The following is a 26,155-nucleotide window of genomic DNA, read 5'->3' on the forward strand; positions in this document are numbered from 1 at the left end:
GAAAAAGAAGCCAAGCCGCCTGTATCTAATAAATAGTTGACGAGTTTCCCCTGTCCACCAACCCCCCCTTCCTTGCCCTCCTTAACATTATCGCATCTCATGTTGGTCGACAACAGCCTTCGTCGGATAGACAAGGGCGGGGTTAGTTTATTTGTAAAAGTCGAATTTGTTATCGTCGCTGGTTCCCTTGACCTGGCTTGAGTAAGCATCCTCAAGATCGGTCTGGATAATGTTGTATCGATTCTTGCGGACGGCGCGGAGACCGGCCTCCTGCATGATGGCAGCGATGACGGCGCCGGAAAGAGGGTCGTTGCGGACAATCAAGCTGTCGAGATCGACCTCGGGGGCCAGGCTCATCTTGCTGGCAATGGTACTGAAGATGAGACGACGCTCGCGGCGATCTCTCAGGGAGGGGAACTCAATCTTTCGATCGAGACGGCCGGGACGCAGCAGGGCGGGATCCAGGGTGTCGGCGCGGTTCGTGGCCATGATGACCTTGACGTTGGAGGTCTGATCGAAGCCGTCCATCTGGTTGAGCAGCTCGAGCAGAATACGCTGGACCTCACGATCGGCACCGGTCTGGGCATCGAATCGCTTCGTGGCGATGGCGTCGATTTCGTCAATGAAGATGATGGCGGGCGAATTCTCGCGTGCCATGCGGAAAACGTCGCGGACCATTCGGGGACCTTCTCCCAAGTACTTCTGGACGAATTCCGAGCCAACGACGCGGATGAAACTGGCCGTTGTAGAGTTGGCAACGGCCTTGACAAGCATGGTCTTGCCAGTTCCGGGCGGGCCGTATAGCAGGACACCGCGAGGAGGGTCGATACCAATTTGCTTGTACAGATCAAAATGTGTCAGGGGCAACTCGACGGCCTCTCGGATTTCCTGCTTCTGCATATCCAAGCCACCGACGTCGGCATATGTCACATCGGGCTTCTCGTCGGCGCCGAGCATGGCAATGGAGGAGTCGGCTTCCGGCGGGAGGATATCGACGAGGGCGTTGGAGTGTCTGTGCAGGGCAACTGAGGAGGAGGGCTTGAGCAGTTCGCGGTCGAGGGTGGATAGGATGCGGACAACATAGTTGGAGCCTGTGCTTGACTGGACAATGCCGGTGCTGCGGGGAGGGTTAGATGAGGAAACTTTGCAACAAGTGGTTGAGTTGGGGGAATTGGTTTACTTCTGATCGATGGCCTCCATAAACTGGCCGATGACGAGGGGTACGCTCTGGATTCGCTTGATCTCCTCCTGAGCTCGTACTAGTTCTCGCTTCAAACTCCTGCGGGGCGGAATCGGAAGAGTCAGCTTTCACCTTAGGTTGCGGGAATGGTGGATGAAGGCCTTCATAGGGTCCAGGGGCAGAATCTAACCTTTGCTCGTCTTTGATGTATTCCTCTTGCAGCTGGATATACCTGAACAGGTGGTTAGCGGCCGTAGTTCCCAAGTGCGATGGTATCCAGAGGGGCGCTTTGCATGGAACGCCACGGCAAAGGGGAAGCATTACTCCAACTGCCTCTGAAGCTTCTTCAGGGTCGCATAGTCATCCTCGCCATCGGTGGGCAAGCCCTCGAAGTCGTCAATGTTGGGAATGGCTGAGGGGGCGGCCTTCTTGTGAGGCGGCACGGTGGTGGCCTGGCTTTCCACGAGGACGTCGCCCATGATGCAGGTCGCGGGGCCGATGCTTGGCTTGCGATTCGGGGGGGTTTTTGAGATGGAAAAGAATGAAAAGAGAGAGATCGAATCGAAGCGTGAGTCTGTTGTGTTGCGATGCTGGGATGCAAAGATTTCGACGAGTTGTTAGCCAGCTACTTCGTTACGCAACCAAAGCTCCCAGCTTACCAGGCGTCAACAGCGAGACGCAGCCTTTCCTGGGACTGCTTAGTCACGTCACGTGGTATGCACGTTATCGCGATAACAGCTTGAGCTTGTGCTTAGGTACCTTGTACCTCGTACTTTGTACCTTGTACCTTGTACTCCGTACGGGTCTGTATCAGACAAAGACGGTCTCAGTTGGTCGATTTCCAAGCTAAGGCCCAATCCGGCACCTTGGTGAGCAAGGCGGCGCTCTATTGGCTCAATGTTAGTGCTTGCATCAACCAGTGCCTAAAACCAGCCCGATCCAAGTACACTTGCTATGAGACCACCACCAAGACAGTACCTACTTGGAGTCGATGAGCTGTAAGAAGCACAGCACAGCTAGCCACGGTGAAAAAGGCAAAGGCCCCAAGCCCAAGCCCAAGCCCGGTGCAGCCCAGCCCAGCTCAGGCGACCTCGAGCCCTCCGATTGGGCCTCAGCCGTGGCGCCGTCATGCATCGGGCGTGGGGAACACGCTCCCTGTCAAGCCACCTGGTACTTGTCGTTGCTAAGGACCTCACCAGCCGTGACAGCTGGCTCTAATGCCGTCAAGGTACCTGCCGCTGCCCAGCGAGCGATAAGGCATCCATCACGGGATGATGATCCGTCTCCATGCGTACGGAGCACCTACCTAGGCGTGAATCAGACCCAGACCCAAGCCTGTGGCAGACAGCCACTGCACTGCACTGTATGTAGGTACTGTACGAGTACGGACATGAGCATGGACCCAGCGCCAACGTCGAGGGGACTCGTCTGTACTGGCTACCCGCGGCACTGTGCATGGCGCCTCATTCCGCCATCGGGCAATGTAGCCGTGACTTGTCGTGCTCTTTCCCCTTCCGATCGCCCACTGTCCGGCATGTACTGCCTACATGGGGCCTACATGAGCGCTGCCTTACATGTCATGTACTCTGGCGCATGTGCGTACGTACAGGAACCGTCACAGCGCATGGGAGGCTCCGGACTCGCGCACCGTCTCCGAGAACAAGGTTTCCGCTACGAGGTACCGCCCAGGTAGTCTGTACGCCGGCTTGGGAGCTGCTTCACAGTGATCAAGGCTGCCGTTCTCCAAATCCCGGGATGCTCATCTCGCCTACCTGGACCTTCTTCGTCACACTTTCGTCTTTTGGCCTCACACCACTTCTCGCAACGCTCGCAACAAGGCTTTTCCCACGCCGCCGTCGGGCTTCGCAAATCCTGTCCGCTTCCGCCTGGATACTGACTTGATCCGTCTCTTGCCTGCCCTACCTCATCGTCCGTCTATTTGCCCCTCTTGGCCCTGCCGTTCGGTTCATTCCGGTGCACTCGACGTGGTTTCATTCTATTCTTCCCGACTCCCCTCTTCTGCGGCATCCAACATTCACCCAGACTTTGGCCCAGCTGCCCTCGCCACCCTCGTTCTCGGCCAAGTATGTCTTCGTCAATCAAGATCCCGGCAGCACTGTCGTCCATGGCTCCGAGATACAGCCTCTCCTCCGAAACGGTCGGCAGCTCGTCCGACAGCTCCTACTCCAGCTCGCCATCGCCCTCGTCACCATCCACCTCCCCCAGCAGCAAGGCAAAGGGCAAGGCAAAGGCCGTAGCGCTCGACAGCCGCCGTCCAAGTCTCTTGAGTACGCCCGCCTCTCCGCCTCGTCCTCGTCCTCTAGCAGTGCATGCCATGGCCGGTCAAGGGAGCTTGCCAGTCGGCACAGCCTGATACGCCGTGTCGTCCGTCTTTGTGTTGCACCCGTTTGCTGACCACGTTGCACAGGCCCGGCTCTCTCTAAGCAGGAGTCCACAGTTATCAACATTGGGTCGCCTGATGGCCCTCCTCGACTCGTAGGTTTCCTTGCCGCTGTTTTCTGGTGTACATGTACTGACGTTGAGTCATTACTAGATCACCTACCTATCCTCGGCCCAAGGCTTCATGTGGAACCCCGGTATGCTCCCCAACACCAAACCGGCTCAACGCGGACGACGGGGCAAGTAAACGAGTGACTAACTCGGCATGTTGTTTGTAGAAATCTTCCTTCCCTCATACATCGACTGCGACTACGTTCCTCTGGAAAACAGGCGAGACCCCGTACACGAGATCCACCTCTCGGACGAGGAGATGAAGAATATGCTTCCGCACTGAGCATATCGTCTTGCCCTTTCGTCACCACGCACCATACCCGATCTTCTCTCTTTCCTCTGGGACACTCGATTATCTAGATATCCCCCCCTTTCTATTCTTATTCTCACGAGATGTTTTCTTGACTTTGTATTCACCTGTGTCGGTCTGTACCCGACGGCGTCTGGAAGTTTTGGGACTTGTTTTCGGTTGGCCTGTTTTTGCTTTCTCGTATTCAGTGTACATTCCAGGCAGGAAGCGGCGTGTCGTGGAAGATGAACAGCCTGGCATCGCTATTCTTTGGAGGGCAGTGCCTCGGTTCACTCCCCGGGCCGCTTGGCGTTTACGTTCGCATTTGGAGGAGCATGCTGCGGCATTGATACTGGTTCCGGTATGTCAATACGGGTATCTACGGATTTTTGGTTTTGGGCCCCTCGGCTGGACTGGAAGTTGGGGAGGCAATTTGGGGTGTTTTTGCACTTTGTTTTCGTCATGGAAATAGGTTAGGTAGCTAGATAGGTATAATTTCTACTCTTGTATTTTGCACGGCTTATGCTGGGCTGCAACGTGCATACAGATTACAGATATGGCCATGTCGATTCAAGTTACTTTTGTGACGGAGCTTAGCATTATGATTCAATCCCGAGCCTTGTGTAAAAAGGGTTATCCCTAATCAAACTTTGTCTTTATCTACAAGGGCCTTTGCCTACCATATGCCATTGTGTAGATGCAGATGCAGAATCAAGTCGTCCGCCATGCTCTCTGTTAGGCCGTCTTTTTTGTCTGCCTACCTACCTAGGTAGTACCAATACAAACCACGGATGTCACCGAAGCCCAGCAGTTTAAGCGTCGGGCTGCCCCGCATGCCGCTGGGACCACCAAAGCCCCTCCACTTGGTACCGCCCAGCACTGCGTGCTACTGAAGGTACTTTGCCAGTGAGTGAAACTGGGTGGACCCTTTACCCCACAGAACTGCACCCTGTGACGGCCAAAGTACCCAGTACTTGACTCAGAGGTCATAAGGGGGATCGGAAACTTCGTCTCATGCTCCGGATATTCGGGTCTGGAAACGGGCGAGATTGGCTTGCGTTTGCTTTTTGATGGCAAGATTCAAAGATGAGAAAATGCGTACATCATGAACAAGGCCGGGAGATGCTTTACAATGGTGCAAAGTTTGGTGTTTGGAAATGGAACCCACATACCTTGGTACCTTGAGTTGGAGAGCATAAGCCCACATGACTGAGACACTTTTTGGCGGTTTGGCATTGGAAATGTCATGTGCAACGGCGCGAGTAAAAGCCGCATGGAGATGAAGGTTGGACTTGAGTCAGTTGGTGGGTGAGGGGAGAGTGACTCTGTTGTCCGTTTCATTTACATGTGCAAGGTGCCCTGTTTGGTTGGATTTGAAGACAGCTTCGAGCGCTATACGTGCGAGCCCTTACTCTTGGTACCCCGTGCCGCAACATGCTCAGCAGCGTACCTCTATCCTGTGTGATTACCTTGTTACGTAGGTAGATTATGAGGTGGTGCAGATGCGTGTGCTACTGGTGGTTTTACTATCTGCCTTGCCTATCACGGTACATGAAGGACTGACCCCGGCATCTTTCGTCTCTAGGCTACTAGTTGTCTACCTACTTGGTAGCATCCGAAGATGTTGAGACAATTCTAGTTGCTGTTGGTAGCGGTAGGACTTACTTATCCATACATGTACACGTTTGCACCCAGTCTAGCATTCTCGTTTCTACATTCATACAAGGATAGAGGCCCTTGCTGCGATACTCTCTTAGTCTTGCCTCAATCCGATGAGTTACAAGATAGGTATGCGCAGCAACAGACGGCATTCACCAACAGCCTTCAATAAGCCTCGGCACTTGGTCAAGGTGAAGCCACCCCACTCTTCACCGAGCGTCCAGAGTACGTACCGGCTAGCTTCCAGTTCACTTTGGAGATGAGATTCTCGCTTTTCGATCTCCAATCCGTCCCCCACCAACGCGACAACAAGCACACGCGTTTGCGCCACCATAAACGCCGCCTCATCGCCCCTATTTCGTCTACGAACCCATCGGCTGTTTAATTCTTCTTCATACAAGCATTGCAACATCTTGCTCTGAGTACAGGCAAGGCAGACTCGGGCAGATGCTCCTCCCAATGGACGCATAACACAACACAAGCTACTACGAAGAAAAAGAAAGAAACAAGTCGCACATCATCTTCCCCAGCACATGGATTCCGAGTCGGTCGTCTCGCAGGTCCAGCGCAAGATCGAGCTCCAGAGCCCCGAAGATCTCGCTTACCTCATCACCAACGTCCGCAATGCGGCGGTCGAGCACCTCAACGAAGCGTTTCCGCCGGTCGAGGGCGCCGAGGAGGATGAGCTGCGCATCCAGATCGAGTTGCTCGTGAATGAGGTAATGCATTACTCTAGGGGGAAGCAGAGATGACACAGAAGAAGAAGAAAACACAAGATGGAGTAGAAGATGAAAAAAAAAGAAAGAAAAAAGGACAAGACAAAAAGAAAGAGTTGCTGACATTGCGACCAAACGTCCAGTACATCAACAAAACCTTTTCGCTAGCCGCGCCCAACCTCATCATCAACGGCCTTCCCGTATCGCCCGACGTCCTCCGAGGCTCCGCGTCGGCGCCAGACACCGTCTACGAGCCCTTCGACACGCGCAAGCGCCGCCAGGTCGCCGACCTCATCACGCAGGAGGAGAAGCTGCTCGAGGACGTGGCGGCGCTCAAGCGCTCCGTGCCCGCCAAAGTCGCCGCCGACCACGCCGAGCGCGTCCGCGCGGCCATGCGGCAGGACGACGACGACCTCCACGACCGGGTGGCCAGGGACGCTGCCGCGGCGCAGCGCGAGGCCGGCGCGCTGGGGGTGGCCCAGCTGCAGCGCCAGGAGGGCGTCGAGGCCGGTTTCCAGAGCGCCGTTCAGGGGCTGAACCGGCTCAAGAGGGACATGCCGGCCGTCGTGGCCAAGATGGAGAGGGCGAGGGTCGCGGGCGAGTACGTCGTCACCAAGGGGCGGTGATGATGCATCGGGAAACGACAAGACAGGCTCTGTACGAGTACGATGCGGGATCTACAGGTGGGCTGGGATGCTTTCCTGCCCACCGCCACGTCCCATGTGCCTCCATCTCGGTATTTGATTCGGGCATTTTTTTTACGACTTTTTTTTTCCTTTTTCTTTTTTTGGTTACGAGTACAGTATTAGCACCCAACTAAAACCAAGTGGGATTTTCTACCGGGGGGGGTAATGCGTTCAGGCGTCAAGGGCGAAAAAACGACAATGTTCAAATGACTTTTTTTTTGAGAAAGCAGCTGTTGACTAGGACGATGAGCTTTTCTTGTTTTCATGTTTTCCTCATCGCATTTCGTGTTTATCCATTTTGAATCTTTTCTTTTTTTTTCTGCAATTGATGATTTTTAAGCATGCCTTTTATTTCTTTTCTTCCCCTTTATTAATTAGAAATGAAGGAAATTACACCGCGTAAGCAGATAATATTGTAGAAATGGGGCGGGATCCAGAATTCATCAATATGCCCTTTTGATCTCAATCAGGGGGGAGCGGGAACGAGCTGCCTTGGCCGTATTCGGTACTATTCAACGAAATGGCATGTGATATCCATGAAATAGAGAGAGCACGGCGAGCTTCTTCTTTTCGAGGCAGCGTAATCAACATCAAAACACTACCACTTAAAGGTATACGAAAAAGTCTGTTGAATAATTCAAAGTGCTACCTACCTAGGTAGTAGCTTTCCCTGCTCCGCTCCTGTATCTCCCGTCTAAGATCCATCTTCCCCTCTTTAGCCCATTGTAATCATTTTTCTTCCGTCAGATGCCTTCTGCTCCAACAACCCTATTCTTGCGAGACAAAGACACAAAACGAGCCATCTGAGCTTCTCAGAGTAATTTAATGCTTCTCCCAAGCACACCCAATACAAGCGTATTAAAAAAAAAAAAAAGAAACCAACAAACCCATATTAAAAAGCACTATCCCATCTAAGCCGCAGCAGGAGCTCCCTCAGCCTTTACCTCCCACTTAGCAGGCTTGGCCCACTGAGGGTCGTGCCAAGGGCCAGCATCGCTGTTCTCGCAGCCGCCCTCGCAGGTGCAGGTGCCGCCAAACTCCTTGGGGATGTTCTCGGCGGGGATGTGCTTCAACAGCTCGCTCTGGTAGCTGCTGCCGAGGATGTTGATCTTCTTGACGGTGACGGGGTCCAGCCAGCCCTTGACAACGCCCCACACGGTAGAGAAGCCCCAGGGAGCGTTGATGAGAAACAGCTTGCCCAGGCGCTCGGGGTAGTAGTTTTGGGAGATGACCGAGGCCTGGCGGACGTACGAGTACACCTGGGGAACCTTGGTCAGGGTGACGCCCTTGAGGTCCATGATGGTGCAGCACGTCTCGAGGAGGTGGCCGGCCTTGCGGGAGCAGGCGGGCAGACGGGGGTCAGCCACGCGCTCGTATTCGACGGCAAGGTTGGTGAGCATGCGGTCGGCGGTCGAGATCTTGTACATGGCGTTCAGGTCAATGCCGCCGAGGGTCTCGATGTAAACGGGACGGCCATCCTAGTAAGGCCAGATTAGCTTCTGCGCAAAGGGGGAGCCCCACCGGTTCTTTCGTCATCTCACATTATCAATCTTGTGGTAGAATTGCTTGTAGTACTTGGAAATCTCAGGCCTCTCGGGGTAGTCCCAGGTGGGGAGGATCTCATCGAGCTTGGTCTCCTTACGCCACTTCTCCGTCTCGATGAACCTGATGGCGGTCAGAATTAGACACCAGCAGCGTCGGGTAATGCATCAGGGGGAGACTCACATCTGCTTAGCGAGCTCAACATCGAACTTTCGCGCTCGGAGGAATCGCAGCTATAAAGCCATGGCAGGTCAGCCTCGCTCTGTTTATCCATCTGCCGTAGCCGAGCCCGGCTCAATGCCGCAGCCCATCTTAGGGGGGAGGAAGAGGTTCCATACCAGAGTCAGCGTGTCCAGGCGCTCGGTGAGGCCCTCAGCCTCGAGCATCAGGCGCAGCTGGTGGACCTTGGCCTGCTGCTCGGCAGTGAGGTTTCCGGAATGGCCCTCGAGAGGCTCGGCGGCCTCAATGGGGTAGTCATAGTTGTCGTATTTCTCGCTGAGTTCTACGGGCGCCATGGTGGGGGATGGTTCTGTGAGGGGTTACGGGCGAAGCCAGAGAGACGAAGTACGGAGTGACGGAATAGAGGATATGATTTTCGAGGGAAGAGGGAGAGGGAGAGGAGAGGAAAAGTTGCAGACGCCCGGCGAGCAAGATGGAAATTATATAAAAAGGGGAGGAGGTTGAAGGAGAATCCCTGGCTGAATGGGGTTGGCAACGTAACTTGTAATTACCACTGCCTTTACGGCGTGGCGGTATAAATGCTAGCGACGGGTGAGCTGGCGCGTGGAGACTTTTGCCGGCGTCAAGGCGGTGTCCCGAAGCGGCCTAGCGCATGTAGGCCGCAGAGGGGAGCCTAGACTGAAGAAATACGCTTTGCATGTGACTTGTCACATGGCGATAACAGAATCTTCGACGGTTCCATCTCTTCTAGATACCACCTACAGTAGAACTCTTCCGTCTTTGCTTGAACTGATCCCTGCAACCTCGGCGTCATCAACGAACAGCAAGGGCCCTTCAACTCGCTCGCCTTTCCTTTCTCTCTCCCTTCCATGGCGAGCAAACCTCCTCCGCCATGAGGACTTCTCCGCTGCGAATCAGCGTCAATGTCGCTGCCCGCCAGATTCACAGCCTCGTCCCTGCACCGCGCCCTCGCCGGTCCTTTCACCTCACCACGCCCGCCAGCTTGCCCCGGAAGCGCAACTTTTTCACGTCGAACCCGTACCTCTCCTCGCAGCCCGGCAGCGACGATGCGAAGCCGTACCCGTACCAAGGTCAAGGTCAAGGTCGTGATCAGGCCCAGCCCGGCTCTGCCAATGCCAATGCCAATGCCTCTCCCGTAGCCAAGCGGAAGCCCACCAGGGCCACGCCGACCAAAAACTCGCTGCGCCGAGTCGCCATCATCGCCCAGCAGCCGAAGCGGGGCAGCAGTCAGGGCAGCCCCGGCAGCGTCGACGCCGCAGAAGCCGAAGCCGATCCGTCCAACATGGTCAGCGCGACGTGCATCGCCGAGGCCTTCAACATGCCCATGGTGCTGGAGATTCTCTCGTCGCACGGCTTCGCAATCGACCCCGACGGCACCCGCTTCGACGCCGCAGAGGTTGTCCATGCGCGGGGCGTCAACGGCGGCGACATCTTCGTCTTCCCCTCGGGCACCATCGTGACGTGGTCGCTGCCCCCCGACGTCGTGACGAGGCAGATCCTGCGGGCCGCCGAAGAGCCCCACGCTGAACCGCTGCGCGAAGTCGAGGACCTCGAGTTCACCACCGACAATGGCCGGGAGACGAGCACGCTCAAGGGCGACGTCGTCGTGCTGGGGACCCGCAAGGAGCACAAGGACGGCGACTTTCTCGACACGACGCTCGCCAAGATTGCCTTTTCTTCGGGCCTCGCCCGCAGCACCAAGCTGGCCGTCCTCGAGTCCGCCCTCACCTCGTACTTTGAGAGCACCAGGAACATCCCGGCCCTCCTCTCCCAGGGGACCGGCGTCCCGCTCAGCCGCAAGTTTATCCTGCAAAAGACTGGCGAGCTGCTCAGCCTCCGCGCCAAGCTCAACCACTACTCGGAGCTCACAGATAACTTGCCCGACATCTTCTGGGACAGCAAGTCGGAGCTGGGGCTCGAGGGCTACTACGACCAGGTCGGCCGCGCCCTCGACGTCAATGTGCGCATCCGTGCTCTCAACCAGAAGATGGACTACGCCCAGGAGATTGCCACGGTCTTACGCGAGATGTCTAGCGAGCAGCACGGCACCCGATTGGAGTGGATCATCATTGTCCTCATTTTCGTCGAGGTCGTCTTCGAGCTGAGGAGGATTGTCATTGAGTATAAGGGAGAGGGCGCTGGCCAGGGAGCTAGGCCCTGAGATGTAGTCGCGCCTCTCTCTCTCTCTCTCTCTCTCTCTCTCTCTCTCTCTCTCTATTACAAATTTCGAGTAGTACTTGATACACCCGTAGATGACTTCTTCTCTCCTCCACCCCTTTTTTCCACTGCCTCCCCGCCCCCCCTTTTTTTTCCTCTTCCCTCTCCCTTTTAGCTTGTATTAGTACTACTTTTTTTTGTGTATGCGAATCTCGCACATCATTATTTTACGGCACTTAAAATTGATGATCAGAAGGAAAAACGATCATCTGGGATAGAAAATCGACATGGATGACGAAACGATACCCCCTCTCAACTCTGTTATAGACAAAAATTCATCTCGCACCACCATACTTTTTTTGGCATATCCACACAAAATCATTTAAATACGAAACACTGTTCATTAAAAAAACACTCTTCCATCGGTACTATACAGCCTCGCAAGACAAAAAAGAAAAGAAAAATCGGCAAATTCATCCCAGGCCCACCAAAACATGATATTTTGCTGGTGAAGCAAAAACAAAAAAAGGCCCTCCTTTCTGGCGTCTATTGAACCCCAATATTTGTCCAACGATATTTCATACACTACAAGATAAAGAGAAGAAAGAAAAGGAATAACAAATCCATATCCTTCCCTGGCCGCTTTTTGGTTGTTGTTGTAGTAGTAGTGTCTGCCTCCCAGAGTTTCCCGTCTCCAGCGGATTCTCTTCCTACCCTTCCGTCCTTTTTCTCTCGTGTGCAGTCCATAAGCGAAATAGAGAGAGAAAGTAATGATAAATGAATAGAACATGTCTAGAAGCTCTCCGTCCCTTCTGACTAATGTAGTTAGATGGGCTTCATGGAGCTATGCCATGACCTTGCACTCAAGTCTCATATCACAAGTGCCCAAGTCTACATGACGATTTTTCAAAGGTTCCTCATAAACGACATCTCCCTCAAGGGGCAGCCTCTTTGTTCTCTCCCACTGCCATCATCTCATCACTTCCCGTAGGGAAAAAGGGAATAAAAAGAGGAGGAATAAAAAAAAGGTATTAAAAATAGTCAAAGTCATTTCTCCCATATCAACACCCCCACCATCCCCCCCAAAGGTCTGGGAGATTTGCCCTTTGCATTATCGTCTTCGAAAGCGTGCCATCATTCTCTTCCAAGTTCTTTTTGCCGAAAACTCCTTTATACGAACCCTAGCCCTCTTAACGCCGTTCAACAACGCCAAGGTGTTGCCAGTCACAAAGCGTAATTGCCCCTTCCATATCCGAGACGTTTCATTTCCTGACTTTTTTTTAACCTAAATTTTCAAGTCGGCTTGCGCTGCAAAGTAGGGATGACGGGCACAGGCACAGGGGTCACCTTGTAAGGCACATGCCCCGTTCCTGAGTTGCCGTTCATTCCAGATTTTGGAGGGGGCGGCGTCTGTGGTTTGTTCTGGTTAGCCACGGTCGCCCGGATGGCCGCGAGCCGACTAGCATCAACTCCCATGCCTGCGAGGCCCGACGGAACGCCACCTTGCGACAGCCTGTCGGTAAACATGGCCGATCTCTCTTGGGCTGCCACACGAGCCTTGGCCTGGTCCAGTATCCGCTGTTGCTGAGCCTCAGGGATGACTGTATGATATCCAGTTAAGCCGGGACTCTGGCCTTGGCCCGAGCTTGGAAACCTATTCATCTGGCTTGCCATGCTTGGGGCTGGAGCCGAATACCCCTGGTTCTGCGGCACGACAGGCGATGGGCTGAATGTTTGCCGGCTTCCCACCTGCGGGGACATGGTCCTGGCTGGCACGGCACCCGGGCTATTAGTGTAGGCGCCGTAGTTTGGGGGTACTGGCGAGGCCGGCTGATGCTGGTAGGTTGGCTGGAAGGTGTATCTAGCATTTGGGGTGCCTTGCTGTGGCATCTGACCATAATTTGGTCTCTGCTGGGTCGCATACTGTTGCGGCAAGCTTTGGTGGCCATATGGGGTTTGGGCTTTGGCAAGCTGGGTGGCATACTGATTAGGATAGCCATTGGTACGGGTATACTGGTTCGGCTGTGGCCTTTGCTGGTGGGGAGCTGGCGGCCCCAAGTTGCGAGGCTGCTGCTGGTAGTTGGGGGCCGGTGTAGGGCGGTAATACTGAGGAGGCGGAGGGGGTGCGGCCCGACTCGGCGTGACATACTGGTTCGCTGCCGCCGCCGCATACTGGTTAGGATACGGGACGGCGGAGATGCTGGGCGTACGTTGCTGCGGAGGCCTGACATTAGCTTGGGCCGCTTGGGCAGCCTGCTGTTGCGCTTTGAGTCGGGTTTGCGCGCTCGCCTCGTCTTCATCCATCGTGCCCTTGTATTGGTCGGTGTGAACCATGATCTTGGTGCTGATGAGGAGATCGTCCAGCTGGTCGCCATTAAGCTTGGCCACCGCGTAGGGTGGTAGCGTCTTGATGATGAGTGCCAATTGAGCCTTGAGCATGTAGTAAGTAGCATGTTCTTCTTCCGAAGGCTGAGGACCGGCATTGGCCAGCATGTCCCCGTTGACAGGGTCGCTGGACTGGCGGTTTTGTGAGTTGGGCAGCGTCAGGTTACGGATGCGCTGGTAAGAGGCTAGAGTCTCGATCAAATCGGTGACCTCTTCAAGGATTTCGTCGGCCTCCTTGTCCTGCTCATCGTGCTTGGATCCCATGATGTCTTCTAGGGAGGGATCGATGGCTGTCTCATCCCAGTTATCAATTGCGTCCTGCACTGCTGATTCGTCCACCTCCATTGATTCGGCCTCATCGACGGGTTCTGCATCTTGGAGGTCGCCATAATATTCTACCTCAATCATTCTCTGGAAGCTCTGCTTGCCGCTGCGCTGCCACCAAATCCGGCCGGCAACGCTGGACGGCACCACTGCTGCGGCATCATCCTTGCACGGTGCAAATGTGGAAAAGGCCCCTCGGAAAAGAGTTTCCATCTCGGACATTTCCAGCTCGGAAAGTGAGGGTTTTCGACCAGCAAGGCTTTGCGCACGTTCATGTTGCTTCGTCTTTGTCTGCCATGAAGGCGTCGCCTGGCTGTAGTCTAGATAGTATCCGGTAGACAGCTTTGTGTTAAAATACGAATTACCCCGATACCGGGAGCTGTCGGTCAAGTGGGGGTGATAGAAATCCAACCGGTTTCCCTTGGCCTGTGTTTTCGGCTGCTTTGGCGGCTGGAGAGGCGGGAGAGGACGCGGCGGAGCAAACAGCTCGCCGAGAGTTTGCGTCCGGTCCTGAGGATTAGAGGGAACAACTCGGGTGATGGACACGCCGGGCGGGAGGTTAACGTCGGACAAGTCGACGTCTTTAGACAGCGGTAAGCTAGAAAACAAGCGCCTTTCTTGCGGCGCATAGCCGACCAGCGATAGAACCATTTCGCTCTTCTCCGAGGCAGTATGCGACTCGGCCTCTCCGTTTGCAGGCTCCTGTCGCGTTTTCGGATATGCTTTTTCGCGGCGGACGAGGTCCGATGCTCTCTCCCAGAATCCGTTGATCTGCGCAGCCCTTTTGACCGTCATGGCTCTCGCACCAGGGTTCGAAGATGCCGAGTCCATTTCAGACAACGATGATTGAACGGCAGAGGAGATGTCCGCTGCGATGGCATCGAGGGAGACGTAAGCGTCAGCCGTCACCTTGTCGGCAATGCTCTGCTTGATGGGCGGCTCGACGGATTTCTGGCGCTTTGCCTGGGGTTCATCTTGGGAAGCCGGCTCCGGCAGCGATAGCGGGCGGTCGAGGATGGAGGGGCTGACGTCGAAACTGATGCCGATGGTCAGCCTTGGATGACGATGACTTGAAAATTGGGGAGGGCTGTTTGCAGGCAGTGGTGAGTAATGGTAATGGGTGCAATCCGTACCTTCGCAGAGCCTCGAAGACGGCCTTGACAAGCTCCCTGTTTTTGGCCTTGTCCTCGTGCGGCTCCGATGTCCGGTCGCTGTGGCTGTCGTCGTGGGCGTCGTCGTCAAGAAGCTTGTCTACGTCGACGTCCATGCCGTCGCCGGTGTCGTCGCCATTGTCGCGCTTTCGCTTGCCCGACGCAGCAAGATGGCCGCTGGCAGGGCTGTCGGGCAGGACGAAGCCATTCGCATCGTCGGGCGTGGGCTGCGCCATTTTGGCTGGGAGCCTCGTGAGCGTCGTCGTGGTGCTGGCCGCGCCCCGTCGCGATACGCGGTTGTAGAGGGCTGACTGGTGCTGGTGCGACTCCAAAAGCTTTTCATCAAGACCCGGGTAGAGCGTCTGCATCCACCAGACGCAGTGCAATCAAACGCCGCGCCTGCAAATCGCCACGACAGGCAGCCGGAGGCGATGGTGAGCAAATTTCCGCGAATTTCCAGGCGGCTGCACAGATGGATTGCCGTTGTTGAGCCTTACTGAGGAAGAATGTGTCCGTCCTGGATCGCCAAGTACTTCCCTGGGGCCAGGATCACGCTAACTCTCTCGAGGGAAAAGTCTAAAATTGCCTGCACGTGATTTCCTCGAATTCCCCCCCAAACAGCCAAGCAGCCCCTCTTGTGCTGTGATGCCGCTGTGATGGCCGCTGACCCGCTGCGGCTCCGCTGGAAGATAGCCCGTAGGATTGAAGCTCCAGTTACCCTACGAATGGAGAAGACGGCTGTGTTGCCATTGTGATTTCATTGTGATACCAATTTATTGCTCGTGTATACATGAAAAGTCATCAATATCTCAGTAGGTGTTACTGATCTGGTATCTACTAATGCATGGAACTGATTTAGTCCCGTATGTGCATGCGCTCTTTATTGAACGAATGAATGAACAGTAATATCAATACTTGGGCACTTACAAAGAACCCGCCTCATGCATCGGTAGGGGCAAAGCACTACAAAGGCATCAATCACTCAACAGACATTGATACCCTATTTACAATCGAAACAGGCATGCAGCTTGGATTCTATTTTAGCCCACCATTGTTCTATTCACCAGATAACTCCCATTTCCCAGCCTCACCACACCAGGCCAGCCTCACGTCTTTAACGCCCCGATGATTCAAATTGTCACTGTTCGGCAGTAATGCAGGGCAATGGATCCCATGCGGACTCTACTCTACTATACCAACCGAGCTACTTATTTAGTATGGTGCTAGCGATGCATATGATCGTACGTCTTGATTACTTAGTACTACATACGATCTAGCAGGCAGACTTACGTATACTCGTACTCGGTCTGGCTGTTCTCAAGACAGCCCCTACAAGACATCCCCGAATGAATAGTATGCGTACGCACATTCGCTCACAACACCCTTCAGTACGAAATCAAGCATTCACCTATCCAAAGAGGAGCATCATGCAAAAGTTTAACATCATCGAATTAAAGCGTAGCAGCAGACTGGAACTTGGTAGTATCCATTATATTACATAAATGACGTTGCAGTCTTGATCCATACTCCCCGCGATACTGAATTGCTGCACTCAAAGCTGCCCAAAATAACCAAAACTGGCTTCTGCCAACATACAAGCAGTGCTCATCTTAGATACACCCAATCCCAGCACGTGTCGTTGATTTATTTGGCCTTGGCAAGACCAACGGCGTTCTTGCCGAGATCGTAGACAGAGTAGTAGCGGCGCAAGAAAGCATCGCCGAGAATAACAAGAGGGCCAACGGGCGCGGGGAAATCCATGCCCTGGAAGGAAGAAATACAGTTGCCCGACATCTCGATGATGTAGTCGGTGGCAGGGAGGTTGTACTTGGAACCGGCCAGGGTGAAGCTGATGTCGGGAAGAGAGTCGCGCTTGGAGCAGTCGACAGTGTACTGGCCACCGTAGCCCTTCTTGGCACCGATCTGAGCATTGAGAAGCTCGGCAAGGTCAGAGGGGAGGACGTTGAGAGAAGTACCGGTGTCAAGGATGGCACCAGTGTTCTCAAGCTCAGCCTCCTGGTCACCGAAAGAAATGGCATCGAGGTCCACCTCCCAGTAGGCCTTGCGGCGGAGAGGAATGTACTCAATCTTTCCCTCGTAGTGAGATTCATCGACACCACCGAAGACGGCCTCGGAACCCTCGTCGCTGCTTCCCAAGTAGAAAGCAAAGACGGGCTCGTCAATGAGCTTTTGCTTGACCATCTGGTAGAAGGGAGGGACAATGCCATTCACGGAAATGGTATCGTAACCAAGGCCGAGAATGCCATCGAAGCGGCCGAAAGCAAAGGCAAGGCCGGGCTCGCTGGTAGCCTCGGCAAAGTCCTGCTTCTCGATCTTGAGGTCACCGATGGTGACGACATCATTGGAGATGAAGCCAGTCAAGCTGCCTGATCCATAGTGGATCTCAAAGTCGGATCCATTCTGCTTGTACGTCTTTGAGGAAGACGAATCGTACGTGGAGTGCAGGAAGCAGGCAATGCTGTTGCACGACTGGGAGGGAACCCAAAGGTTGGAGCTTCCAGTGTCAAGGACCACCTTGAAGGTCTGAGGGGGGGTACCGATGGTAATCTCGGAGAAGTCTAGCCGACCGAGTTAGCAAACCCGGACTCCATTTGGGGGAGATTTGTCGCGGTGTGCAGGCTGACTTACATTGGGCATTCATGAAGTTGGTGACGGGCACTGGGTGACCGCCCTGGACCTTGGGCACCTTGTCATTGAACATGACATCGGCACGGCTAGTAGGGCGGATGCCCATGTACTTCTGGCCGAGCTGCTGGACCTGGGACTCGATGGTTGAGCCCGCCTAAAGAAGAGGGAAATGTCAGTCTGTGCTCATGCTCATGCTCATGCTCGTGCTCGTGCTGCGGGTTGGGTCTGTCGTACCAGCTGCTCCTCGAGGGAGACCTTTTGCAGCTTCATCTTGTGGACGCCAGCTTGGGCGGAGCCAACAAGCGCCGCGGCGGCAATCAAGGCGCTCTTCATGTTGGGCGACGCTTAGATAGAGATGTGTGATGTGATTTGGGAGATGGGATGGGATGGATTGTTGGAAGATGGATGGAGGATTGATTGCGGCCAGAGGAAGAGAAAGGATGACGAAGCTGCCTTTGTAGTGGCCGTAGCGGGCATTAGATAAGAGGGTGGCAGGCAGCTTAGTACCTTGACTGGTACTGGCCCAGCTGGCCAGCGTGCTCCAGGTACCAAGGTAGCATTGGTGGCTGCGATATCGAGGTCACTGGACTTGGGCTAATCAAAACAGGGCGGGCTTCTGGCCTCGTGCCACCGTTTGCGTGCTGGCCGACGCCTATTGGTGCCTGTGCTGACGACCCGATGACGCACAAGCTCCCTGCAAGGGGCGCTACCAGACGGCCGCGGAAGTACCCTTGCACCTTGGAAGGCTGCTGGAGGTACATCCGAGTAGGTACATGGGCTTTACCCCAACTTTGACCAGGGCCGAGCCTAACTGGCTGATGGGGCAACCGAGATCAACAAACGGTGGTCGCTGCCTCAGGCTTAATACGGCTGGGCCAATGCTTGGTACGGAGCACAGAGTACGGGTTGAGGGATGAGGTACCATTTACCAGCGTCTCAGGCTTGTACGATACTGCTTCCCATGTTTTGCTACTTGGTCCTAATCGGGACGAACCAAGAAACCTGCCACGGGCGCTATGAAATCCTTTTTTCCTGCGCTGGTTTTGCCCCAAAACTGTACCTATTAGGAGTCGTCTCCATCGGGTACATGTTCCTATCTACAGCAGTGAGTTTCGACTCCAAAGTGTAAGGCAGCCCTGCCACCTAAATGCCTGAATGGAATTGGAAGTCAACTTTGCGCCACCACAGAGCTCTGGCCTTTGGTACAGGTACTTGTGGCGGTCAAACCATCAATTTCGTGCTCGGATTCTTATCCCTTGCGTCCAGTACCTGCGTAATGACTCACCAAAGCGCCAAACAATAGTCGAAGCCAAAATTAATACCATCGTCCACAGCGGCTCAAGTGCATGTATATGTACATCCACTCACCGTGAATCTCTACCTTAGGTACCTTAGTATTGAGCGCAATAGATCAAATCCAATCTGCGGCATTAAGGGCGTAAAAGGAACACCACTGTGAGCGCATCTGCTACGTATTTGGTGTTTCAGACGTATGAGCAAGGCTCGCGAAGACATGGCAAGGGTTACGAATGTGGCAAAACTGTGCTCACCGCACCATGCAGTAACGGCAGAACCATGCAAGACACTTTTGTTTCTGCAAATGGCGTCAGTCATTTGCGCATGGACCTATGCATCATCAAATGCCTGGCCTTGAAAGTGAAACTGAAAGTATAAGGTGAGGTTTAAAAAAGCCCACGGCTTTACCCGATATCTGTATAGCGGCATCACGAGTGGCGGCTAATCTTCATGGCAATGCCCAAGCGTGTATGATGATTGGGGAATCTTGTTTCCACATAAGTACATACTTTGTCTTAAATACCTAAAATGCAACAGCATCTGCTCTGTATCTAACCTGGAGCTTGAATTATTATATTTCGCATTGTCGATGTATCTGGAGAATTGTTCGCCAGTATTGTAATGCTCATATGAGTGACTGTTCTCCATTTTATAACGGCTATAAGTTTATTCAATCTTCCGAGAGTACTCAAATATGACATGTATCGAGTAAATTACCCATATTGGCATACTTCAAATCTACTAGAGTGACGTAAGTTGTATCCAAGTGAGCGCGAATCGACATCGATATGTGCAATACTTGGCATTCTATACACCAAGCCTCACCCAATTGTAGCCTATAACATTGCTTATTTCAACAGATGTATCACATTAGAGGATAGGACATAATTAAGCCACTTCTGCTGTTGGTTTAACTAACAACCGTCTGTTTACTAACGAGTTGTCTTGAGAATATATATACATGTCAGAGACCTCACTAATGAGTATCACGAGAGCAAGCGTCGTTGGTACGCGTTCCAGAATTGATAGCATGACAGCTTGAGCTAGCTGTCATATTACAATCCCACCATGTAGAGCTGGGTGTCATATTCTTATAGCTTGGACCCTCCGACTTAGTGAAGACGCTCTCAAGGCTGTCTGGGGGCCTTTATGTGAGTAGTGCACTCAGCAGAGTTTCAAGAATGAGAGCCATCGCGGTCCTGCAATGGAAATGATATCATCTTGTTCAACATTAAAGAAGTAGCGAATATGTTGTAGACGAACAATCATTACACGGCAAATCGTCATGAGAGGGAGCTGTTTCAATCACGACTTGGCTCTAGCCCAACACGCGTCGTAGCTCGGTTCATGCCACATAGACCATGCTGTGAATTTCCCTCTTACTCCAGGAAATTTCTTCTCCAATGGCAGCTTTGAGTTAGGCACCTTGCCTAGGTATATATTCTCAAGACCCAATTTGTATGGTTTCTGCAAGTATCACGACTGACTCCAACAGAGCGGCCCTTTTTAGATATACCAGGCAGCGTAATTTGTCATGCCACCTACCTCTTCGTATACTGTAGGAAATTGCTCAACATTTGCTGGTAATGACAGAATCCCTAATGTATAAGCCACCTCTGTTTCGCCCGTCTTGGTGATATTTTGCAAAGCACGTACGTGCATTCTGTCCGCGGTAAAGGAATTGTCGTATTTTTAGAGTTATCCATCATATCTACTTTGACAAATACGTGCGGAGCGCATAGAACGCCGAACGCCTTTGCACATTTTCGTGAAAGAAACATTGGCTCTCCCGGTGGCCAATGCGAAATGAGAATGGCTCCGGCCAAAAGCTGCCGATTTTGCCCGGGCAATGGCCAAGGCTCCATCCCTCACCGATGGCAGATGTTAATAATTCACGGAACGCCCGGGATTCTTCACGGAAAATGGAGTATTCCCACGAGCTGGGAAGCATCGGCACTACAAAGCAGTAGGTACTGCTTGTGCTAGTACGAGCCTCGGCCAGCATCTCATCTTGCCAACCATGTACCTAATCGATCCCGTAGCTGTCATCGATTTAGGATGCCGCCCGGACGCCGAGCTGAAGGGCAAGCCCTACCTGTACACATGATGGATGGCCCATGTACGAGTAAGCATTGATGTCTTTGATGATGAGGCAAATGGGTGGCGCTCGGAATACGCGAGTTGTGATGCCACGCGTAAAAGTCCCCGAGGCATTCTGCCGGAGAACAAAGCCTCGGCGGCTTATTCTAACCATCGACTACTGCTCGTATTAATCGCTCAAATTCATGTTTGAGAGTTCCGGCACAGGTACATGTTCAAACTGCTCTGTACGGGGCGCAGAAAACAGGTTTTCCTGCATTGATTCAAGCTACAAGTGTCACCACTTATCTTAGCACTCTCCATCTGAGACGTGCGTACGAGTATACGGTACAAGCACGGCACAAACCAGAATGCGGTGAGGGTGAGATTGTGGCTTCATCGAGCAAAATGCCGTGGACTGAATCCTTGTGGCCGTGCCAGCTTGGGGATAGAGGACCCGCAGCTCTGCATTCTGTTAGCAAAGGAGGATTTCCCGGCATGAATGCGAAAGTCCAGATCGTTCGAGAAGACGATGAGTAAGGAGACCGGAGAACAAGGAAGGAAAAGGAAGACAAAAAAAACGAAGACAAAAAAAAAAGAGCGGGCTGCGCAAAGCAGGGAACAGGGCTTTGAGGGCATTGACACTTTCGATGATACTCCAGACTAGCGGAGACAGACACGTGTTGGACGCTGGAGTAGAGGATGAAGCATCGGCCTCCAATCATTCGGGACAAACATCTCGATCGTCGCCTCGCCACGGTGATGTGTAGCGGGAGTCTGTAAATCGGGCACGGATAGACGATGACATGAAGCGGCCAAGGAACTCATCGTCGTCGCAAGTTGGCACAAAGGAGGGTCACTCTGTCTCAGCTTTGCGACCATCACGACGCCAAAATCCGACGTGGCTGCGGCAGGATGAACCAAGTGGCGCTCCTCACATGTAGCGGCCGAATTATGCATGCTTGCACACGCCGGGATCATCGACCTTGTGTGCCGTGGATAAAATAATCCACGACATGAAACACACTGCTCTCCTGTTATTATGGAGCCAACGGGACTCTGCCAGTTCCCTTTTTTCGCTCGGCGGAACGCGAATTTGTGGCCTTGGTCGCACGACGACGCATCAGCAGCCGACTCTGTGCCTTTAATATCAACCGTGCATCCAGGCGAATCCCTGTCGAGAGCAAGCGGCCGTTGGAGAGGCCGGGCAGTGCGCGATAACAGGCCGCCATTTCCTCATTCGCTCTGCGTCGCGTCTCGACATGACACAGCGTCGTGGCCGTGTCTTCCGGATCACACTCGAGCGCGGCTACAAACCGGGAAGGTTTATGTAGTCACGACGAGGTATTGTAGGTACGATGCTGTACTGTACGGTGCAGTACGGAGCGATGTGATGCTCGTGCCCGTGTTGCCGTGATCGTTATTATTGGAATGTCTGATGGAGGGTCGCATTGGGTGGACGAGCTTTTGATTGAGGTGGAGTTGGGAAATAGGACGGAACGCCACTCGGACGCCGTCTGCAGGAGCTTGGGAATGTATTCGCGACACCGATAGCTTGCCCAATTCAGGGACGCCGTTAGGGCTCGTGCGCACATTTTGGCGCCCAGCAGTAACAGTGCGCAGACACAGCCCCCGTATCCGCTACCTCAGGTGCTCTGGGCGCTCCACGCGTCCCCTTGTTCCCCAGCCAGTAGCGCAGCGGTTCCTGAAGTTTTTTCCCTCCCTCTGGCAGTACTCGGTACCTGCGCTGCGTCTTTGGGCGCCACCGCGACAGGTTCGGGCCTTGCAAGCCTAGCCTGGGAGAGGCCTAGCGGGCGGGTGCGGACGCGCTGGGCAGCCCAATAGGCCTGCTGCATTCCAGCGTGACGGCTGGGATTGGCTGGGCGATGCAAACGGACAGGGATTGATGGCCAAGCACAAGACTTTTAGCCAGGGGGTTGGCGGTCCAGGAACGAGCATCACAGCCAGCTGTTTTTGATGCATGTACAAGTACGAGTACTCGGCAGTACAAATACCTGTACTCGCATGGACGGCGTGTACCGTGCACGGCAGCGCTGGCAGTGGCAGTGGCAGTGGCAGTACGGTACAGTACCTGCAAGAAATAGGTACGGGTACCTTGGTTTGGGAGCTCTGTCATCAGTGCTTCGATTCATCCATCACTCCCTACATTAGCAGCTGTCTGTAGCGTTACCTCCACATCGATGGATGGATTGAAGGAAGCAACATTGAATCAATACATTGCTGAATACCGCTACCTGCAGAAGACTATTACCTACCAAGTGGCCTGCTGCCTTGATATTTTCGAATGGCTATTGGTGATCAGGTGAACAAAGGCATCCATGGATCAAATATCAATACAGGTACTAAGGTAGACAAAGAGCTCATGCGTGCCATCCGCCCAGGCAGGGTACCGGCGTGACGAGCATCCATGTACAAATAAATACAAGTACACGTACGCGCACCGGTACCTCGCCGGCGCTGCAGCTCTTCGTATCCCAACCCGGTACCTGACGGCGTGCAGCGACCTGCATTAGCACATCCAGCTTCCTTCATTGGCCACACCCGCACCAGCCAGCACACTAATTTCCCCTTAACCACACCAACTGGCTTAATCCCAGCTCCCTGATCCGGCAGTACAGTACGTACCGCTGCTCTCTTCTCTTGCTGCCTTTGCCCATCCACCCCCCGTCCTGCCTGTCGACCGCCCCCCCCCCCAAATCTGTCGTTTCTCCTTCTCGTCTCCTCTCCCTTTCAACAAAACAAGTCACGCCTTCAGGACGCTCGTTCCAGTCCCTCCTTCTTCCGACGACACCGATTCCCTACAGCGTTTCTCAAAGCCCATCGGGTCCAAGGAATCAGATGCTGTCAGCCTTTGCTCTGGCATCTTGAGAAAAGCTCACTTTCCATCAGACCGGCGTCTGTCGAGTCCCTCGTTCAGCAATCCAGACCTCGCTCGCCGCCATCCGCAACCGAAGCAGGTCATCGAATTTTAGATCACAACCTCCCTTCTTAGAGTACGCAGCATCGCCCGGCAAAAGGCAAAGGCGACGCCCCCATCGAACAACTCGTTTCTTCTGCCGAAAAGCTCGTCTCGTCTCTTTTCTTCCTTTGACCAAAAACAAACTCCCCGGCGGAGCCAGCTTGATATTTAATCGTTCATTTTCTTTGCTTGTTTCAAGCCAAACGTTCAAGCCACGGCCTCGACTTCATAGGCCTCTTTTTGTTTTCACTCGAATCGGCAACTTCTTCAACGCCTTTTTTTCTCCTTCATACGCTCGCTATATCAATATGAAATCGTCAACACTTCTTTCCGGCGCCTTCATGGTCGCAACTCAGGTGTACACGGCACTTGCCGCAACCGCCGTGAGAGGATCTAACGATCTTACCCATGTCATCCGAGCCGCCCCATCACAAACGCCATCACAACTGCCAGTGCCAAATGCCGTTCGATCAGCGGGCTGCTGGAGCTCCAAGGGAAATATGACGCAAGCCACCGACGTTGTGAGCACGTCTGTTTCATCGGGATCGTGCAACAAGTATTGCACACAAAATAAGTTTCCCGTTTCCGCCCTGCAAGGCGATGAATGTTTCTGCGGATTTGCCTATCCTCCCGATGGTGATCAGGCCGACGATTCCAAATGTACTTTCCCTTGCCCGGCCTTCCCCCCGGAGGCTTGTGGTGCGATTGGACATCCAGGATTTTATTCCGTTTTCAACACCGGTGTCAACATCAACCCTCCTTACTACGAGCCCCCCTCGTCATCCTCGTCATCTTCTTCATCATCTTCTACTTCCACGACGTCGTCTGACTCTCAGAAGTCCTCGTCTGCAGCATCTCCTTCGGGCCCTGCCAGCCAGTCTGCGGAACCAACCCCTACAGATGCACCGACTGATTCTAAGAAGAAGACCAACGTTGCCGGTATCGCTGCCGGCACTGTCGTTGGTGTTGTTGTCCTGGGTGGCCTCCTCGGGGCTGTTTTCTTCACCATGAGGCGGAGACGGAATGCCGAAATCGAAGAGGAGCATCGCCGGAATGCCGCCGTCAATGCCTTCATCAACGGCTCCAAGCCGCCCTCCACCAGCGGCAGCATTTCCATGACCGACTCCCGTCTCGACCCCATCATGGCCCACCGCAGGCTTAGTGACGGCAGTATTGCGGATAATGAGGATTACTCTCGCCGCATCTTGAGGGTATGTAGTTGCCTCGCTAGTGGCTCGTTTATAAGAATTTCCATCTGATTAGCTAACCGTCTTCCAGGTCACCAACGCATGAGCAAATGGCCATATATCCACTTAACGACAAGCGAATCTGCCTATACTCAACTTACAAACATCTCCTTCAATCATGGGCATTTACGGCGTTATCGGGATGGTAGCTCATGTCCATTTGGTTGACTCCCGGGCCAGATGGCCAAGCGGCGTTTTGACTTCTTTTCTTTTCTCTCTCTTATTTCTGGCGTAGGGATAGACTTTTTGATACGGAGGGAAATGAATGAGTTTGGCCATCTTCAACATCATACCCTGGCTTCCCTACGCCGTCCACTCTTTACGTGTCCGATTGAACCTTACAATTTAATTTTGGCGATTAGAGAGCGAGGAATGCAACGGCATTGGCTCCTCATCTTCACAACCCCCTTTTATGAAAGCAAAAGGGTGCCGCAAGGCTATCTGACTGACACGCTTTGTGTATTCAGCCTGGCGTGTTATTTTTTCATTTTTTTTATTTGCAATTCCCATTTCCAGGAACCTCCTGTGTATAAACCTGTTGGCGTGGGGAAAAGGCATTGACCGAGCTGTTGGCACGATCCACGCTTCGGGTGTATGTATGAAAGGGATAAAGGCCAGGAGGCGCGTGCGGGTGTGAGAGACACGGGGGCTAGAAGAAGATAAAATATGGTTGCTACCTGTGTTGTTTACTTCCTATTTCTTTTCGGACGTGGGCGATGGATCTTGGGCGGAATTGTGTATGTAGGGATTGCGCATAGTAACCAAGCACGTCATGTCAAAAAACAAAACAAGAAAAAAAAGATCCACATCGAGATTGCGAGTGCTATTGATTTCCTTTGTTCAATAGGAGAGCGAGGGAAGACCACTTTCCAGTGAAGGCGATGCCTTTTGTCGTCTTCTTTTCGTCTTGTTGTGGGATCTCTGTGATTTCGAGGGCACCTCCGGGACTTTTGAGGTTTTCTGCTATGCTGGCGTTGAGGTAGTTATTGAGTCTGTTGGTGCATTGTTGTTTCTAGTCGTGCTATATCTTTTTACTATGATGCATTTTATACAGTCTATTCCAAGCTTATGATTCAATCTGTAGGTGACGGTGTTGATAAGTT

General features: G+C 53.3%; 8 protein-coding genes across 8 annotated transcripts; 4 read left to right on the forward strand and 4 right to left on the reverse strand.

Annotated features, from left to right (window-relative positions):
• Positions 1-147: 147 nt before the first annotated feature.
• Triagg1_6803 (uncharacterized protein) lies at positions 148-1,659 on the reverse strand (the record flags this gene model as incomplete). Its single annotated transcript, XM_062901468.1, has 4 exons — positions 148-1,117; positions 1,181-1,279; positions 1,371-1,412; positions 1,505-1,659. The coding sequence occupies 4 exons, from the start codon at positions 1,657-1,659 to the stop codon at positions 148-150; spliced, it is 1,266 nt and encodes a 421-aa protein (XP_062754131.1).
• Positions 1,660-2,714: 1,055 nt separating this feature from the next.
• On the forward strand, positions 2,715-3,974 carry Triagg1_6804 (uncharacterized protein; the record flags this gene model as incomplete). The annotated part of the gene is made up of 6 exons (XM_062901469.1): positions 2,715-2,869; positions 2,913-3,264; positions 3,323-3,539; positions 3,609-3,676; positions 3,735-3,777; positions 3,859-3,974. 6 exons carry the CDS (start codon positions 2,715-2,717, stop codon positions 3,972-3,974), a joined length of 951 nt encoding a protein of 316 aa, XP_062754132.1.
• Positions 3,975-6,172: 2,198 nt separating this feature from the next.
• Triagg1_6805 (uncharacterized protein) lies at positions 6,173-6,981 on the forward strand (the record flags this gene model as incomplete). The annotated part of the gene is made up of 2 exons (XM_062901470.1): positions 6,173-6,358; positions 6,499-6,981. The coding sequence occupies 2 exons, from the start codon at positions 6,173-6,175 to the stop codon at positions 6,979-6,981; spliced, it is 669 nt and encodes a 222-aa protein (XP_062754133.1).
• Positions 6,982-7,952: 971 nt separating this feature from the next.
• Triagg1_6806 (uncharacterized protein) lies at positions 7,953-9,098 on the reverse strand (the record flags this gene model as incomplete). Its single annotated transcript, XM_062901471.1, has 4 exons — positions 7,953-8,519; positions 8,583-8,706; positions 8,767-8,816; positions 8,922-9,098. The coding sequence occupies 4 exons, from the start codon at positions 9,096-9,098 to the stop codon at positions 7,953-7,955; spliced, it is 918 nt and encodes a 305-aa protein (XP_062754134.1).
• A 557-nt stretch (positions 9,099-9,655) lies between these two features.
• Triagg1_6807 (uncharacterized protein) lies at positions 9,656-10,945 on the forward strand (the record flags this gene model as incomplete). The annotated part of the gene is made up of 1 exon (XM_062901472.1): positions 9,656-10,945. The coding sequence occupies one exon, from the start codon at positions 9,656-9,658 to the stop codon at positions 10,943-10,945; it is 1,290 nt and encodes a 429-aa protein (XP_062754135.1).
• Positions 10,946-12,234: 1,289 nt separating this feature from the next.
• Triagg1_6808 (uncharacterized protein) lies at positions 12,235-15,169 on the reverse strand (the record flags this gene model as incomplete). Its single annotated transcript, XM_062901474.1, has 2 exons — positions 12,235-14,737; positions 14,784-15,169. 2 exons carry the CDS (start codon positions 15,167-15,169, stop codon positions 12,235-12,237), a joined length of 2,889 nt encoding a protein of 962 aa, XP_062754136.1.
• Positions 15,170-16,445: 1,276 nt separating this feature from the next.
• Triagg1_6809 (uncharacterized protein) lies at positions 16,446-17,783 on the reverse strand (the record flags this gene model as incomplete). Its single annotated transcript, XM_062901475.1, has 3 exons — positions 16,446-17,380; positions 17,451-17,604; positions 17,685-17,783. 3 exons carry the CDS (start codon positions 17,781-17,783, stop codon positions 16,446-16,448), a joined length of 1,188 nt encoding a protein of 395 aa, XP_062754137.1.
• A 6,330-nt stretch (positions 17,784-24,113) lies between these two features.
• Positions 24,114-25,098, forward strand: Triagg1_6810 (uncharacterized protein; the record flags this gene model as incomplete). The annotated part of the gene is made up of 2 exons (XM_062901476.1): positions 24,114-25,016; positions 25,084-25,098. The coding sequence occupies 2 exons, from the start codon at positions 24,114-24,116 to the stop codon at positions 25,096-25,098; spliced, it is 918 nt and encodes a 305-aa protein (XP_062754138.1).
• Between the last annotated feature and the right edge of the window lie 1,057 nt (positions 25,099-26,155).

The sequence above is a fragment of the Trichoderma aggressivum genome (assembly GCF_033847375.1).
Source record: "Trichoderma aggressivum f. europaeum strain CBS 100526 chromosome Unknown scaffold_028, whole genome shotgun sequence".
In the NCBI taxonomy this organism is placed as follows: Eukaryota; Fungi; Ascomycota; class Sordariomycetes; order Hypocreales; family Hypocreaceae; genus Trichoderma; species Trichoderma aggressivum.